General features: G+C 36.4%; 1 protein-coding gene across 5 annotated transcripts in view; it reads right to left on the bottom strand.

The window, feature by feature from the left end:
* LOC125228395 (integrin alpha-8) overlaps positions 1–19,017 on the bottom strand; it is a 212,738-nt gene that overhangs the window by 32,423 nt on the left and 161,298 nt on the right. For 3 of the 5 annotated variants that reach the window (XM_048132947.1, XM_048132949.1, XM_048132951.1), the window contains 2 exons: positions 18,663–18,683; positions 16,959–17,020 (listed from right to left, as the gene is read on the bottom strand). In XM_048132947.1, the coding sequence (XP_047988904.1) occupies positions 16,959–17,020; positions 18,663–18,683 (83 nt within the window). The remainder of the gene's footprint in view (positions 1–16,958; positions 17,021–18,662; positions 18,684–19,017) is intronic. The other 2 variants (XM_048132948.1, XM_048132950.1) reach the window with 1 other exon arrangement.

Here is a 19,017-nt window from a genome sequence, read left to right as displayed (position 1 = left end):
ATCTCGTATAATACAATTTCTTTGTTTAATCTTCAACTTTAATACTACGGAGAAAAGTCAATTTTGGATGAAAATGTCGACAAAAATAAAACATTTTCGAAGTTACTCATATGCCCGGTGGAGAGCGCTTTTTTAGCTTCGTAGAAAGTTAGCCTTTTCAATTTGGCGTAAAATTAATATTTATGGACGCGTTTTCCGTTTGTTCTAAAACAAGACATTGTATAAAAACAAAAACACACCGCAACTTTTATCACGCGGTGAAAGTTATAGGATTTTACTATTTAGGCACACTCATCATCCTCCTTGCGTTATCCCGGCATTTGCCACGGCTCATGGGAGCCTGGGGTCCGCTTTGACAACTAATCCCAAAGCTTGGCATAGACACTAGTTTTACGAAAAAGCGACTGCCATCTGATCTTCCAACACGAAGGGTAACTAGGCTTTATTGATGGAATTAGTCCGGTTTCCTCACGATGTTTACCTTCACTGAAAAGCGACTAGCAAATAACAAATGACATTTCGCATATAAGTTCCCAAAAACTCCTTGGTACGGATGGGGTTCGAACCCGCGACCTCCTGATCGAAAGTCGGAAGCATTTACCGCTAGGCGACCAGTGCTTACTAAGTATTTAGGCAAACTATTAATTTCAATTGACGAAATACCTCATTGACCAGATTGGATCGAGTGCGTAACGAGCACATAAGAGGCAGCTTCAAGATTGTGCCAATCACAGAAAAGATGTCGGAACACCGCCTTAGATGGTATGGACATGTAAAAAGACGAAGCGAAAACCACGTGGTAAAAGTTGCACTAGCCATGCCAGAACGAAAGAAAGGTAAAGGCCGCCCGCCTGCAACCTGGTGGTCAAATATAAAGAGAGACCTTAGGAAAGCCCAATTGCCAGAACCGACAACCCAGGACAGACTGTCCTGGCGCCTTAGAGTGAGGAGACCCGACCCCAAATAACGGGACCAGGGTTGGACAAAGAAGAAGAAGACGAAATACCTCATTAATGTTACGCTCAGTGTGCATTCTATAGTTAAGATTACCTTTCTTATGACGCAGGGTTCCTTGGCGTCAACGCTGTTAACCAAAGACTCGAACCTATACATTTCCAGAAAAGCACGTCGGTCTTCTTTGACGATGTACTTACTTACTTTGCATTCACAAACTACCTATATTTAAAAGCGGCAGCAATAACAGCACAGCGGCTACATTGTCAGCCATTCAAAGGGTAAATCTGCTTTACAAGCACGTTATGACCCATAAAGCTGTAGGCAATAATTGAATATTAAGTTGTGAGAGTGCCAACTTTATGACAGATAAAATTAGCCTTTGTTATTATGACTATTGACTGCGTTGAAATATTAAAGGCACCGCTTTCCAACTGCATGGATGGAAATTGATAGATTGCTCACGCAAAACACGACTTTGGTCACCATTTCTTATCTTATATTTTTAAACGAGCAATTCTTGTATATTTATTTATTTATTTATTTATACATACCGACGATCTCGGAAACCGCTCTAACGATTTCGCTGAAATTTGTTATGTGGGGGTTTTTGGAGGTGAAAAATCGATCTAACTTATCCTTAGGTCCCGGAAAACGCGAATTTTCGAGTTTTCATGCATTTTTCTTCGCGCGCCATCTCGTGTGCAGTAGTTGTATTGTTAAGACAGAATTATTTCGGTCGATGTAAGTACTATTTATTATAAAGACTAGATGGCGACACAGATCAAGGCGTCGTATACGAAACAACAAACATTAAGTAACTTATAATTCGCGGGCGAGGTGTTATAAATTTTTCAAGTCATTTCATATTAATGAAAAAAATACTTAACACGAATAGAAAAATTCACTATTTGAGCTTTTGTGGTGTAACGCGCGCCATCTCGTGTGGAGTAGTTATGTTGTTAAGGCAGAATTCTTTCGGTCGATGTAAGATGTAAGTACTATTTATGATAAAACTAGATGGCGACACAGGTCAAGGATACAAAATAACAAACATTGACTAACTTATGAATTTTATGATTCGCGGGTGACAACACTTACGTATTCATTAAGTGTTTTAATTATTATTACGAATTTTGACCTTCTTCTATTATCTCAGTACTATTTTAAAACTCAATACTTCAAACAGATGTGCTATTACATTCTAGAATTATCCGGAAATAATAGGCACATACCGCCATCTCTATTTGAGCTTTCGTGGCAAAACGCGCGCCATCTCGTGTGGAGTAGGTGAGTTGTTAAGACTGAATTCTTTCGCTCGATGTAAGTACTATTTATGATAAAACTAGATGGCGACACAGGTCAAGGATACGAAACAACAAACATTGACAAACTTATGAATCTTATGACACGGTGTTTTCAGTCAAAGGAAATAGTAAATCCGATGTACTTTGGATATGTTTAGGAAAATTAACGATAGAGGGCGTGAAAAACAATTTTATGCCGTAGTGCAAGTTGTTCGCTAGATGTCACTGTTACCCCCGCAAACTGGGTAATGATTGTTATCGTAAAATGTATAAGTATTTTTTGATGTCCAAAATTTTCGCTAGATGTCGCTGTACCACCCGCAAACTAGCGAACGGCATTCTATGGCCAATTACATGTATTAAATTGTAAATTTTATTAATGTCCTGTTTTATTGGCAAATAAGTTAGCGTTCAAATATTTATTAATGTGACTGGTAGCTGGTAGAAGAAGGACCTATTTAGAAATCCTGCCATAAATATGTGGCGTTCCATGTTTAAGAGGGTCCACATCAAAGAATATAATACTCACTCTAAGACCTGCAGCCTTACCACGATCTTTTCAAAAACGATTCAAACGCAGAGCAGTTCAGTTTAGGTGCCTAAACTGAGCGTCTCAATTTGCTACCATGACCTCCAATGTTCAGAGTCGAAACTGAACCGCGTACAAGTGAATGAAAGACCGATATTGTCTCTGGTTCGCAACTGAATCGTTTTGACAAGAAAAGGATGACGCTATAGGAATCGTATAAATCTATCTCGTTTTCCCCTTGTGACGTTTGATCGTTCGAAAACCAGGAACGATTACTAATTTTTAATTTTATTTTATTCTTAAAACTGGAAAAAGAAACATTTAAAATATTTAAATGTAAAATTCACAATAATTACAATGATTTTGTGTAAAATATCGTGTCTTTTTGAACAAAACTATAAATAAATGATAAAAATAAAAACCGGCCAAGAGCGTGTCGGGCCACGCTCAGTGTAGGGTTCCGTAGTTTTTCGTATTTTTCTCAAAAACTACTGAACCTATCAAGTTCAAAACAATTTTCCTAGAAAGTCTTTATAAAGTTCTACTTTTGTGATTTTTTTCATATTTTTTAAACATATGGTTCAAAAGTTAGAGGGGGGGGGGACGCACTTTTTTTCCTTTAGGAGCGATTATTTCCGAAAATATTAATATTATCAAAAAACGATCTTAGTAAACCCTTATTCATTTTTAAATACCTATCCAACAATATATCACACGTTGGGGTTGGAATGAAAAAAAATATCAGCCCCCACTTTACATGTAGGGAGGGTACCCTAATAAAACATTTTTTTCCATTTTTTATTTTTGCACTTTGTTGGCGTGATTGATATACATATTGGTACCAAATTTCAGCTTTCTAGTGCTTACGGTTACTGAGATTATCCGCGGACGGACGGACGGACGGACGGACGGACGGACAGACAGACATGGCGAAACTATAAGGGTTCCTAGTTGACTACGGAACCCTAAAAACTATAAAATAATGACATTAATGACAGTTCGTTAAAGCTTATGTTTAGAACATCGCGCCCTTGACTAGTAGGTAATTAATAATAAAGTTTTTATTTATGTATTTGAAGTGCTGTGCTCGGCTATAGAACTCGCAGTGTTTGGATGATATTTTAACAAATACGTAAGTCATTAGTATTTATAGGTAGCTCACTCGTGTCTGAATTTAATGTATATCGCTAAGTTATGTTAGACCTAGTTGATTCCTTAGCCATCCTAGTTCTAGGCATAGTTTTTCGCAAGTGTTAACATGACTCCTTGCATATCGACTAAAAAAGGATCAGTCTTTTTCTCGCTCTTTTTGATTTGCGTTTTTGCGAAAGTTGCGAGATCATAGGACACTCTAAAAATGTAAAAACGTGTAGTTAGTTGGAATAGTTGGTCCGTAAATATTCCTAAACAAAATCATAAAACTTTATATTTTATTATCGAATCGGTAAGGATCGAAAAACCAAAATAATAAATTAATCAGGTGATGAAACTAGCTTTAGTTATATTTTCCATCTCCTACTCCTTATAAAAAACACAAAACTATTTAGTATCGCTAGTGTTACAACAAAGCGATTCAGAATAATGCGGTAAGTGAGTAACTTTTTATGAATCGCTAAATTTGACATTCCTGCGATTCAGTTTAGGCTCAAGTGGCATGTCATGGTACGAAATACACTTGAGATGAGTGAATGAAACGGCTGGGACGCTTATCGCTCGCTCGGTCGAAATTTGATCGCAATAACAATGTCGTGGTAGGAAATAGCGACGCAGTTCAGTTTAGGTCCTAAACTGAATCGCGTTAAGAGATCATGGTAAGGCCCCTGATTTAGACGGCGTGCGAACTCGTATGCGATTTTAGTTACATTGCGGGATGTTGAGGGTACATACAATTTTGCACAGTAATCAAATACCGCAATGTAATAAAACTCGTATGCGAGTTCTCGTACCGTCTAAATGGGCCCTAAGGCTTCTTAGTAGTTTGTGGGTGCACATGCTTTATGTTCTTAAATCCTTTAAGCATGGAAAGTCACATGAAAAGTTGTCGAAACATGAGAAGTTGACATTCGAAAATCTTGACTGATAACTCTATACCATACTATTCAATATACTCTATGTCTTATGATTCGCGGGTGATAAAACTTACGTATTCATCAAGTGTTTTAATTATTATTACGAATTTTAAGCTTCTTCCGTTATCTCAGTACTATTTATTTTAAAACTCAATACTTCAAACAGAAGTGCTATTATGCGTTATGTTGATTGTGTAAACTGTCAGATAATTATGTTTAAAGTAAAATAAAGTACCTATACAACTATAGTGTATCAATTATTTGTTTATTTAAGTGATTTAATGTTGATTTTTTCATACAAATTTGTTTGGTAGTGGTAGGTCTGTCATGTAAAAAACACAAGAAGTAAGTATAATAAAATAGAACACCGAGCGAAGCTCGGTCGCCCAGGTACTACCTACCTAAGAGTCCTAAGACCAATCGAGTCGAGCTCAATGAAATTGTTTCAACAATAAGACAGGCTTGTGTTACATTACTATTTCAAGCTACTTTTTATCTACTCACAACTAAACCTTCAGAAAACCAATTACATATTGCTGGAAGTCAAATTTCCCAAGGATTACCGAGAATGAATGTACTCCGTGGTCACCTGTAAATAAGCTAGTGGTTGAATGAAAGTTATTGTGGTTGTCAATACCGCGTAGTCAATGATAAACAAAGAGTTGAGAAGGCAACTGGTTCGGTCTATTTGTTCTGCTAGAATTATGTATCTGACAACCACTAGCTACCCAATAGGGTGCTTCTGACAAATAGAATAAAGGCACACAATCTGTTTACAAAAACAAACATTCAAAGTCAGTCCGTAACTCGCACAGAGTATAAAATCAGACAAATCCTTATTCCGTAAGCGGTCAAGGCGTCCGCTCCCGCCGAAACGCTATTGTCTGCAAATGACTGCCGCCTCGGCTATTTTGCTGAAGTTATTCCAAATACCCATAATGTCGAGGGTGAGAGAGCCTAACGCTTTTGGGGACCAGAATAAGAATCAAGAAGAGCTCCAGTTTTTGGGGTGTCCAACATCTACTCGTGTGGATGTTGTGAGTCAAGATTCCGGTGTGGATACTGCTGTTTCCAGTATTCATACCGGATGGTAAAAGGTTTGCCATGAGCTTTTGAGCGTAAGGACTTAACAAATTGCATTTACGACCAGTAGGCCTAGCACATGATTGCCGCGAGAGTATGTCTCTACGCGCGAGATAGATGACACGTCTTCTTCTAATTGTATTAATGACATAAGGACGGGTAGTCTGTCTCGCGGTGACAGACTCTCGCGGCAATCATGTGCTAACCCTCCAGACACTCTCATCCATGTTTACTTCTCTTCAGTTGCCAACCAAACCAAGTGGACTAAAATGTTCACGGATTGCTGTTCGATTTTGGCTCTTGGCATAGATGGACATTCGAAACATTTCGGGGCGCTTTAAGGAGGAGACTAACCCAGAATCAAGATAAGTCACATGGTAAAAGTCCTATAAAGTAGGTACTTAGCAGTGGGCGGCACAGCACATATTTTGCATTAACATTTGTAAATTTTTAAATCATAATTTTTCACCACATCAGCTCCTAAATGCTTACTTTTCTATTCGAAAACATATAGCAAAATTGCATTTTATTCACAAGAGTGCAAAGTAATTTCATACAAATTTTAACTTGATGTCTTAAGCTGGCTTGTAGAATTTACTTATAAATGATGATTTTGTATCATAAAAATCTAATAAATTGACAGATTTGATTTAATTTGATGTTTTAGAGTCAGTATTTTGTTCGTGTTGGTGTGGTGAAAAATTTTGTGTTTGACCCGGTGGCAACGCTTGTTTAACCTTCGTGCCTTGAAACCCACGCAACGCTCAAGATTCCACCTTTTGAACCACACGCTGCGCTCGCGGTTCAATATTGGAATCTTTCGCTTTCGGGTATCAATATTGGCACCGTGCGGTTAAACAACAACTTTACCCCCTTGTAAAACAAATAACTATTGTTGGCCATGTACGTTCGACTCTGCAGGAATGGATAACCAGGGCAAGACGCTTACGGAACGGACGCCATATTCGTAAACTCGTACTGACAGGGAATTTTGTATTACAAAGGGTAGCGTTGCAATAAGATACAAATGTGACATATTTCGGAATTTATTCATTCCCCTTTATAAGGATGTCTGCGGGATTATTCCGGCGTTTTCCTTTAAAGTTGGCTGGCCTTTTTGAGGCAGCAATCGTTGAATGCAATGGAAATGGAATGATTTATAACTTTGTCAATAACCTTACTCTTATCTATACTAATCTATACTAATATTATAAATGGGAAAGTGTGTGTGTCTGTTTGTTTGTCCGTCTTTCCCGGCCAAACGGAGCGATGAATTGTCGTGATTTTTTAAGTGGAGATACTTGAAGGGATGGAGAGTGACATAGGCTACTTTTTGTCTCTTTCTAACGCGAGCGAAGCCGCGGGAAAAAGCTAGTATTATATAATAAAAAGTCCCATAAATTTCAGGGGTACGCTTTTCTGTATCCTGGGCTTTGTAAGTCCCGTATTAAATCGTCGTTGCTACTACTTAGTATAACTTGACAGTTAAACGTAGCATGGGTCCTGTTAAATCTCTAGTTGACCAATGAAGATTAAATCTAACGCCTAAATCGGCTTTAAAATACTAAAAAAGGATCGCGGAATAAACTCTTTAGCGCCTCAGTGTAGCCTTTTAAGGAGTAAAAAGGAACATAAAACCGGTACCATACTAACTTTAAACTGTTGCAGTGATGTCTACAATTATTCACTTTTATCGCACATCAAATGAACCGACGGCCATGTTGTAAAAAAGGTTATATGTGCTTTGGTTTGTTATACCCCTTACCTTTAAGGCTCTCACACACTACGCTTTTTAAATGATATTTTAATTGCGTGTAAAAACTTAACTGTCTGTAAGTATCACACACTAGAAGATACGGTAACAATACATTGACTCTAAATTAAGAAAAATAATAATTGTATTTTGGAGCGTATTGAAGAGAGTGGCATATAGTTATTTGTTATACAAGGGGACAAAGTTGTATTTTAACGCCGTGTGGAATTGAAAAACGAGCAAGTGAAAGGATTCTATAGTTGAGCCAGGAGCAAAGCGAGTGGTTCTAGAATATAATCCTGAACTTGCGAGTTTTTTAACACACGAGAAGTAAAATACATTTGCACCCGAGTATAACACAAAACTTTTCCCCCCTCACTATAGCGAGGAAACTATAACGCAAAAAATGCGTTTATCACTGCTTCCAGTAGTTCCACAGGTGGTAAATCATCTTTATTACTAGATTCACCTACTTTTATCAATTTTAAAGCAGTTAATTTGACTTTATTCAAGGTCAAATTACTTTACCCACTAGTGGATAAAATGCGTTTTTAGTTTTTACCCGCTGGTATTAAATGACAAAACACGTGTTTCCGAGCTAGTGAGGGGAAAATACTTTGCCGCATTTGTACGCAGCATTTTTTACCGTTTGTCGAAGCCTAGAGCTTGCGCTTATGAATGGAGCTATAATGAAAGATATATGCTCAGATACAGAGATCTTAGCGTATCTGTGTAGTGTGTGACACGCTTTACTGTACTTCGACCAAGCTACTTGATATTTACCTGCGTAAAGTTTCTAGGTCTCTAAAGACCATCTACTACTTGATAGTTGAAGTTCGCTTGCGATCAATAAGATACAGTTTGAGAACCAAGATCCTTAAAGTCGTTCTAAGATGTTGATGTGTTATCTTAAGTATGTGGACATGCGACGTAAATCCAAGGCAGGTATGTTGCGTTTTAGTGCTTTACACTGTTTTAGCAGGGCTATTATTTCACGATACAAAGTCTTAGAAACCCAGTATTCCTATTGACGTATATTTAGTATTTATGCAATCGTGTCCCATACAACCATTTCAGTCGCAAAATCTTCAAATCAGTAACTAACTGTCAAATGTGACATAACGCGTGGTAACGTCGTGCAAACAATGCGACCGTATTGATACAATAACAAAATGTAGTCGTCGTGTGCACTCGTTACGGTAACAAAATGTGTACGAATTTGTGGCTGTCAATGTCACTGTCAGAATGACTTTTAACGACACTTTATTAGTCGACGTTTGCACACATAACGGTAACAACATGTGGACGAATTTGTAGCTGTCATTGTCACTGTCAGAACGGTTTCTGACAGTGACATTGACAGAATTTGTACACACATGTGTAGGTCTGATTACCGAACTGCTCCTAAACCACTGTATCCGCAAATGACAATCTGAAATACGAAGGTTTCTCAAACTGTCTTGTGAAGTTGTGGACTGGTTGCTTTGAATCATTTAAATATGAGCGAATTAAATAATAATAAACGACGACGACCATTTAAGCACTCTTCGACATTTTATAGAAATGTGGGAAAGTTAAGAAAAGTGCAGAATGATAATACAAATAGATAAGCACTTTATAGTTACTTAATATATTAAATATATAATTTTTAATTCTTATTGATAAAAATTAAAATTTTGAAAAACCCCCGACCGCGACATAGTTGACCGATTTTCATGAAACATGGCTAAGAACACTCCCGACTAACTCAGCTTTCAGACAAAAAAAACTAAATCAAAAACGGTTCATCCGTTCGGGAGCTACGATGCCACAGACAGACACACACACAGACAGACAAACAGACAGACAGACAGACAGACAGACAGCAGACGGACAGACAGACAGACAGACACGTCAAACTTATAACACCCCTTCGTTTTTGCGTCAGGGGTTAAAAATGAAGTGTAGTGTTGCTTTACACAATAAAAGTAGGAATCAAATGAAATAGAGTATTTACTGTGATATTAATAGAATTTCTGTTGCGCAATGATAGTTTTTTTCAGTACAGATGCTGCTTTTTTTAACGCAGTAGTGCGAGCAAATCAAGCAATGATTCATTTCTTGTCTGGTCGCAACTCTTAGCTTAGATTTAGGTACTGAAAATCGTCGTACGATACACGTGCGAAAAGGACATTCACAACTCGTGTCGATTTAAAACACTCCCTTCGTTCGTGTATTAATTTATCGCTACTCGTATCGATTTTCCTCTTTTCCGCACTCGTATCTACAAGTATTTTGTTTGGGTTACAAAAAAAAACACATTATTTACTCTACTACGTTTTATTTATGTCTCTTTAACATTACAAATTGTAGACACTTATCTATACAAAAATCTTGACAAAAGAAGTACAGATCGCTGAAATGAATGTTGATAGTAATATTAATGAAGACTACTTCAACAAGTGTCAATTGTGAAATGCCGCAAAATACTAGTTGCTCTATAGAAGACCATAATAATATGATCCCCGATCCTTTACAACCCAGCAGCTCGGTACGCACGTTACAATTGTTTTTTAATCTTCTTTAGTGAGGGCAACTGAGTACGACGGCATATTTAATTGTTTATAAAGTTTGAGGATACCTGAAAAAAATGAATACAAATAGCCATTTTGAAAATCCAATAAATATTCACTGCTTTCGGTCACGCGTGTACGCTGCGACCATTTTGCGACCGTTTGTCGACCGTTTGGTGACCGTTTGGCGACTGTTTTTTACATGGAATATTACCGTCTTAATCCATATTTTAACAACTTTATTGGTTTTCTAGGCATTATTTTTATTATTTCAGTATAGTATATGCACCGGAGCACTAAAACTTCACCAATCAATATACATAACACGCAAACACCGAGTAGTCAATAATATTATTATTGGTTAAACTGAGGTAAATTGATGGCGCGTTGATAAATTTAGACTTATTTTATGAAATCACTCGAGCAATTTAATTGGCCATGGTAATTAGCCCACATTATATTACAAATGCAAACAATATTTATCTTTAACAAATTCTTACGCCATTACATTTTAATGTCAAATGATTTTATTTCTTTTTTACTTTGACGTCTCTGACAGTCGCCATTTGAAAAGAATGAAATGAACGAATGATTTTGGGAAAGTAGTCGCCAAACGGTAACAATGTGTGCACGCGTAGTGCACACTTCTGTCACTTCTGTGACCATTTGTGCCTGTTACCAATCGTCCCCATTTGGGTCGCCGCGACTAAACGTCGACCGTACTGCGACTAAGCATTGAGACCCGAAGACCTGTGTGTACACAAAATAGGAGGATTTGCGTAGGAACGGCGACCGATTATGGTTATATGGGGTTATAATGGAGTTTTTTTATCGAGGGTAGGCCACGGAAGCGATCTAATCAAGTGAATGTCTCTGAACCGCATAAAATTTGTATTTAAAATATTTTACTGAAAGCAAAATATTTATCAAGTATTATATAATGTAAGTATCTCAGTAGATATAATAATATAAAATTTGTATAAAAAAGACATCAACCAACTTTTCATTCATATAATAGAAGCGCGTTGATGTTTTTATTCTAGTGTCCCTTGTTTTTTTTCCTCTGGACCACAACGAGACGTGATTGTCAATTTCATTTTAGTTCTCTAAGGCACTGGTCCCACCGCGAGCTAGTAAGCTATGAGCTATCGGCTATAAAAACGAACAAAAGATAATCACTCCCTTGTAAATAAAAGAGACACGGCGATGTTTATAGTTACTCGCCCAGCGGTGAGCTATCAATATCGCCTTGTCTCTTTTATTTGCACGGGGGTGCTTATCTTTTGTTCGTTTTTATAGCCGATAGCTCATAGCTTACTAGCTCGCGGTGGGACCAGTGCCTATAACATATTCAAATTATTATACTTTTACTAAACTATAATCATTTCAGTATAGGGTGTCGAATAATTTGATAAGGTACAGCGGGGCAAATCTCGACTGTGGGACCAAATGTAACTGGTCCATTTTTTCCATGTTTTACAATGTTTGCATTATTAAATAGAGTGTCCACCGGTTATATATGCTGGTAGGCACGTTCAGTGGATACATGTAGAACATCATAGTGTAATAATGAAAAAAATTGATAAGTTACAATTTTCACCCACTCGAGTTTTGCCCCGCTACCTTATACGAAAAGTTCTTTCAACCATTAAAGTCGACTGGTAGATGTATTAGCCGAACTTAATCAAAAATAATTTTATACCAGTATTTTGAGTTAAATACTCTGCCCTAGACTAAAACAGACTCGATATTATAAGTAAAGGTTGTTAATGCGCTTAGTAAAGCCAAGCACGTAAAAAGGTGTCCAACTGTCCCAGTTGTCTTACAAATAGCACCGTTGTCATTTTATATTGTACCTTCTAGCTTAGGAAATATAATATATTTATGAAAAATCATTGTTGTGGCTTGGGTAAGTGTAATTTGAAAAGATAGCGGCATCTTGAGATGCTACTGTTCTCTGAAAGACAAGCATCTATTACGGTGCCGCCGTTTTATGTAACAGCAACAAAAAAGAAAAAGAAACTAAGGTAAGTACGTACAAATACAAAGTTGTATGCAGTAATTATGCGTTACAAAAAAAGTCATATATCCTTATTAGGTAACTCATTAGCGAGCTTTTAACAATATTTTTTACTTGTCTATTTTAATAATTTTTATCAAGCTAAATATTTTAGCACATCAACAAATTGATTATTGTTTGGTATTATTGATAATATTGATATACGTCGTGTTGTTTTAAAAACTGTTATCAAGATGTTTACCGAGTAAAAAGTTAAAAACCATTTCATTTCTTCAAAACAGATTAGGTACTTACCTACTTTACAAAAAAAATACGCCAAAAAAGGGCCACGAGTCGTAAAAAACGCTCACGTTTTTACACATATGAAATAAATAAAACTAACCATAAAATTATTCAAGATAACATCCCTGAGGGTCCCTGATTGCATTTCATACCTAATCTAATATGATAACGTGTTTTATTAGGGGTACATTTCATTGTTAAGATATTAAAGACCCTTTGCGAGATGAATTTAAATGGTTTATTTAGATGTTGTGACGTTTCGAGCCCCAAATTTATGGCTTGGAGATAATTGGTTTTTATATACGGGTTGCAAAACGACACCGGCTAAAGCTTTTTTGGGGTGCCCGCATAAAAATGATAAACAGTGTGTAATCTATTTACTTGTAATCATAATTAAAGGTACTTATGAGTTGACAGTCACAATAACATTTATTTACAAAATCGATGTATAAATGTATTATATATACTACATATTTTTATATATTTTGTATTTATCTTCTGGTTGTGCCTTGTTTTTTTTTTTAATTTGTACTTTCACAGTGCCTTAGTGTTAACTGTAATTTTGTGTTACAATTTGATTAAATTAATTAAAAAATTTTGTTTAAGAAGATTAAATTAATGTACTGATTATTAATGTAAGATTAAATTAATAACCTAACCCAAAATATTTTACCGTTGTTGATTATTTATTTACCAAAATAAATTCAGTGACGTATCGACTTCAACGAAGGAAAAACAACGTAAAAGTTTAATGTTGCCTGAGATAATAATTAAAGTATACCTCGCCAAGCAAGTTAAAACGAAAGGGTATTTTAATAAAAGCGTACATCGCCAAATACGCGTTATTAGCATCTCATTAGCAATTTTACTCGTAATTTCTGAGAAGGGAGTATTCTTTTTCGCTTGTTCGGTGCAAACGAGGCTAAAAATATTGAGAACCAGGCAGACAAGCATGGCCGCGCGATAAATGATATAACATCAGGCCGTCCCTTTCGCACTATTTGTAAGTACGATAGCTATCGGTGCAGTAGTAGAAGCTAAAAAGGCAAAATTATAATTTAGGTAAGTCTGAAATATCACTTTTAAATTTTAAAAGGAGCACTCCTATTTATAATTTATATAGTTTTAGATTTTTTTGTTGAAATTATATATCACATATCGTGTAAAAAATTTGGTACATTATTGCACGGCCAAGAGACAGAATTACAGCACAATAGCTTGACATGACTATAAATTGACGACGAAAAAATTCGGTCATATTTTAACTGAAAGCCCATAGAAAAATCAATTGAAATTATAAAATATTTTCATTCTGAGATTTTTTTTCATGTAGTTTCCTAGATTTATGACATTTGTCCAAAGCCAAAGCCTCTCTGAAATAGGTACCTAAGGGACTATCTATACACAGGCAACGCATGTCCTAAGACGGGGAACGGACGCCAGCGCCCGTGCTGCCGATTGTAATTCAATAAAAAACGTCTCGTCAGTCTTAAGACGTGCCTCGCCTGAATGTGGGTTGCTGCTAAACTGGTGTCGCTGGTGTAGTCCTAATAGAAACTATACTTTTACACTGGTCAGGTCGTACATTCGATTCTCAATACTCCAAGATACGAATAAGACCCGGTAAAGTTCTTACAACAAATTGCGGCATAAGGCATCAAGGCAAATTGACCATAAAATGACCTTTTTATTTTATTAAACCCAAATTGTGGGTTAATCGCTTCGATTCCTTATGATACTTTAATCTGTCAATATTTTGAAAGTGGTAATTAAGAATGTTCTTTATTAAGTAATTTGGATTCCATTAAAAATTAAGCTTTAATTAAGGTAATTATAAAGATTATACTTAATGAAGAATATGTAGGACGCGATAAAATTATCCTGTAATCATAAGATTTAAAAAATTACACTAAGAGACAGCTCTTTTACTAAATGGGTCAAATACATTTTAGAATACCTAAATGTCATTTCTGTACTCATTATTTTCTACTGTTAGGATACAGAGAAAAACTTTCAGATTCTCTTAACTTCAAGATGTGTAGGTACAGGAATTAATAATTATACAATCATTATATAATTTAGTTAACCATTTCTGTGCGCATGACACTAGAGGCGTATCATTTGAAAATCGACAAAAGTTGTTGATCACCACAGCGTAATTTTTTCGAAAATGGAACACGCAACGAATCCGTTAAGTGTTAGCAATATTGTGCATGACCCACACAGTCAGTAACTAATGCTTTTTAGGTCGTATCGTATTTATCTGATAAAAATAAATCACTAGCTGTGCTAACCTCATGAAATTAAAAATTTAGCAAAAATCTCATGTAAAACCTGATACAGTGGCCGTGGGAATACCTTATTTTTGCCCTCTGAAGCCCTTGAACACACAAGGAGCTATCTCACAAAGTAATTTGACTGATTTAAGACCTTGTCTAAGTAAACGTTTTATACGACCACAGACCACCTCAAGTACTAGACGGAGCTTTCAAACCAACTAAAAATCAACAGTGTCACCATACAATATATTATGCTCTTCAATAGTAGGTAATTTAGTATGAGAACGCAACCGCAAACAGTTGTGTCAAAATTTACAACCATGGGCCTATTGCATAACAATTTACAACTTGTATTACAAGCGGAACTCTTTTTCTTATAAAATGAATTGGAGGGGGACTACCGCTTGTAATATGAGTTGTAAATTGTTATGCAATAGGCCCCATTACTAGAGATTTTTTGGAATATTTATAGAAAAAATTGCACCTCACGCGCGCGTTTTACGTCTTTCCTATGCAAAATTTACTGAGGAGACGTTTTTTAAATTACACTGGGGCGGCGCGGCGCTGACGTCCGTTCCGCGTCTTACAACATGCGTCGCGTGAGTGTGGGTTACCGCTGATGCGGCGTGGGCGCATCGCTATTGCTAGCTCATTGAGCATACCTGCGTGCGTAGCCGAATGGCATTTCTCCGACGCCAAACGAAAACGAAACGCCGCGCCAGTTTGTCTGGCTCTGTCGCACCAATACGCACGAGCGATAGAGATAGATATCTACTAGCGTTTCGTTTCGTGAGCGTTAGATTCGGCTACGCACCCTGAGCATTTCTTTTTTTTTGCCACATTTATGAAGTGTGATATTTTTGAAAAAAAAAAATGCTATTTCTACTTAGAATTACTAGCCTTTTCAATCCTAATAGTTAAAAATATTGTCCCATATGATTTTTTCTTATTTTGTTACCATTTTCCGTACATGTTGTATGGGGTAACAAAAGAGGAAAGTAACAAAAATGTATGGAAATTCTGGGACACTTTTTGTCTCCCAGTGAGATTGAAAGTACTAGTGATTCTGAGTACAATTGACCTAAAATTCCCTAAAACAAAAAAAAATATTGAAAAAAAAAAGAAATGCTCACCTACACTTGTCATTGAGTGCGTGTTTAATGACACGTTGTTTGCTCAATAGCCCAGTAGGAGCGTCCATCTACAGGTGTGTGGGTTCAAGAACATAGAACGACAGGCGCATACTATACAAATCCCCCGGCATGTCCTAATCTTCCTATATCTACGGCGTATACCCACAACGCACGTGACTGGCCGTCTTATGAATTATTAAACTTTTATTGTGTTTGCAAAAACGGAGTCCTATTTCGAAATAGTACTCAATATAGCGAATTGTCTTATTGCTGTTTTATCCGCGTCTATATTTGGGACAATTGGATTTTTAAGCGGTCGAGAGATCGCGACATGCGCGGACGCCATATTTGTTTTTTTTTATTTTAATGTCTATTTATAAATGACAGATGGCGCCAAGGTAAAAAATGTTGAAAATTGCTTTTTGCCCGACTTGGTTACAAAAATACAAAACGTTTCTATTTTTTATTTCGACGAAGAGGATCCTTCAGATGTCTTTTCCTTTTTGAGAAATGAAATGTATACCTAACTACCTATGCTATTAAGCGTTCATTGTAGGTATGTCTTGTTTGCATGCCTTATTTTTGTATGTAATTTGTTGTGACGTTAAATAAATGAATTCTATAAACGTTTATTCAGATACATACTTCTAAACCGTATGAATAATAAATAATACAATTCCTATAGTTCTATGTGTTGCATAAAATTATCAATACGGTAAAGTACAGCAAAAAAACAATTCTCACACTGATTGACAGCCCTACGGCAAGCACAAGGAAATATCTATAGCGCTCCACGATATTCGATACGCAGAAAGAATCCACACTCGCGTTCACGGCATCGTGCCGCGATACGCGCGCGAGTGTGGAGAGGGCGCTTATGACTCAGGAACAAAATATCTGTGCTCATCAATAAATGTCCTACCTGGATTTGAACCCAGGTCCGTCGGCTTAGCAGGCAAGGTCCACAAGATCAAAAAGAAATAAAACTATAACATACCTTAGAAATAGCAGCAGAGAACCCAGCTTGGCAAACTCCGGTCTTCCTGTTCCCATGGCTCGCTGGAATATAAAAAATACAATGAATATTTTGTAAAGTATAAATAAAACATCAAATAGGTCACAGTAGAGGTGCTCTTGCATTGAAGCCCAATCTAAAAATACAAGGAACAATTTAAAACATAAGAAATTAGAATTATACATAAAACTTTGCCTTTGGCTAGTCTGTGGTCAAGAGTAAGCCCATTTATAATAATAAAAAAAAAAAAAAACCTTTTTTTTATAGACTGATCGGCGATTGACTCTAGTCGTACCTGGTGGAAAGTGACGACAGAGTCTAATATGGTGCTCACCGATTCAGTATTAGCCTATTCACTCTTGCTTTAAAGAGACCTGCAAGATCATAGGTAAAACTTTTCTTTCTTTGGGCGGCTTTACACACACAATCTGTATCAACAAATGTGTGTAGATAAAATCTAAAATGTGTAGATAAAAACAAAAAGCCATGACAGGCAGGTACACATTTTTCGACGAAAAATCCTACAACTGCAATATGCGTTAGTAGAGGAACATTGCACAAGACACCAGGGTGGCTAGCGGAATGGCACAATCGCTCACGAAACGCTCACGAAACGAAGCGCTAGTAGATATCTATCTCTATCGCGCTTGCGTATTGGCGCGACAGAGCCAGCGGCGTATCGCTTTCGTTTGGCGTCGGAGAAATGCCATTCGGCTACGGGGCCAGGACGTTACTATATTAAATTTAATAAATTACCTCCAGATTTGAAAACTATTACTACGTACAATGTATTATACGTATAATACAAATTGAAACAGTTTTTATTGAGAGGGTGTTTTTATTCCATAGAGGAAATATTTGATATTTGATTTTAATATGTCTTACTTAAGTGTTGATTTGTCTGTTTTTGTGTAGTTTTAAGTATTTGTTCCTCTTTCTTTTCATGTACTATTTTGTATGTTCAGACACAATGCTATGTTGTTCATGAATAAAGTACTATGACTATGACTAGTAGTTATAGGCTATCAATCAATCAATATGCTGAGGTTAAACCATTTCGTGGCACCTTCTCGTTTTTATGTGTTCTTATTTCTAATACTTTTCTCTTTTGTGTGTTTACGAATAAAATGTATTCTATTCTATTCTAATATTTGTTTTTGTAGTTACTATTTTTTATTATAAAATTGTTCCTTGTATTTTTATAGCTGGGCGATAAGATAGGCGTTCTTCGCACAACATAGACACAATGCTCACATGACAATTTGTGCTATAAATGCATTAGCATAATGCATTTATACATTAGTATAAAGTGTTTTATTTACATGAAATATTTATTCATGGCGGTAACATGGTATCTAAAATGGGATCTGAAAATGGAGATTTAGTGGAAAGTTAAAGGATATAAATAAAGGTTGATGAAATATGGATTGATCTGCCATTCATTACGCAAAAGGACATAGGCGAAATTTTTCAATCTTTTTTTACAGTCACAAAGTTCCACATAGCAATTTATTGACAACCTACCATTTGGTTAAAAATGGCTCATATATTATAGTTTAATATGCTATGTCATTTTCCGTTAAGGCAGTACCATGAACCATGGACATTATAAATGTGTCGAAGTGTACTACGATACGTCCAGGGTGCAGTTATACATCGAACTGTACCTGTCTGTATTACACTCACCCTCATCCACGGTTTTGAAATCTGAACGAACATATAAACACGTCACACATAGGTATATAATACACATGATAAATAAAACATTATATAAAATGATATCCTTTTTATGCTGATGTAAAGTTTTTATGGCTAATCCTAAGTACCTACTTCTAGTAAATCCATACTAATTATTATAAATGGGAAAGTGTGTGTGTCTGTTTGTTTGTCCGTCTTTCACGGCAAAACGGAGCGACGAAGATACGTGATTTTTTATGTGGAGATAGTTGAAGGGATGGAGAGTGAAATAGGCTACTTTTTGTCTCTTTCTCACGCGAGCGAAGCCGCGGGCAAAAGCTAGTAATGTATAAATCAAAATAGT

This window comes from Leguminivora glycinivorella, chromosome 7 (assembly GCF_023078275.1).
Source record: "Leguminivora glycinivorella isolate SPB_JAAS2020 chromosome 7, LegGlyc_1.1, whole genome shotgun sequence".
Taxonomy (NCBI): Eukaryota; Metazoa; Arthropoda; class Insecta; order Lepidoptera; family Tortricidae; genus Leguminivora; species Leguminivora glycinivorella.
Note: the sequence above shows the minus strand (reverse complement) of the source record. Positions and strands in the feature narration are given on the sequence as shown.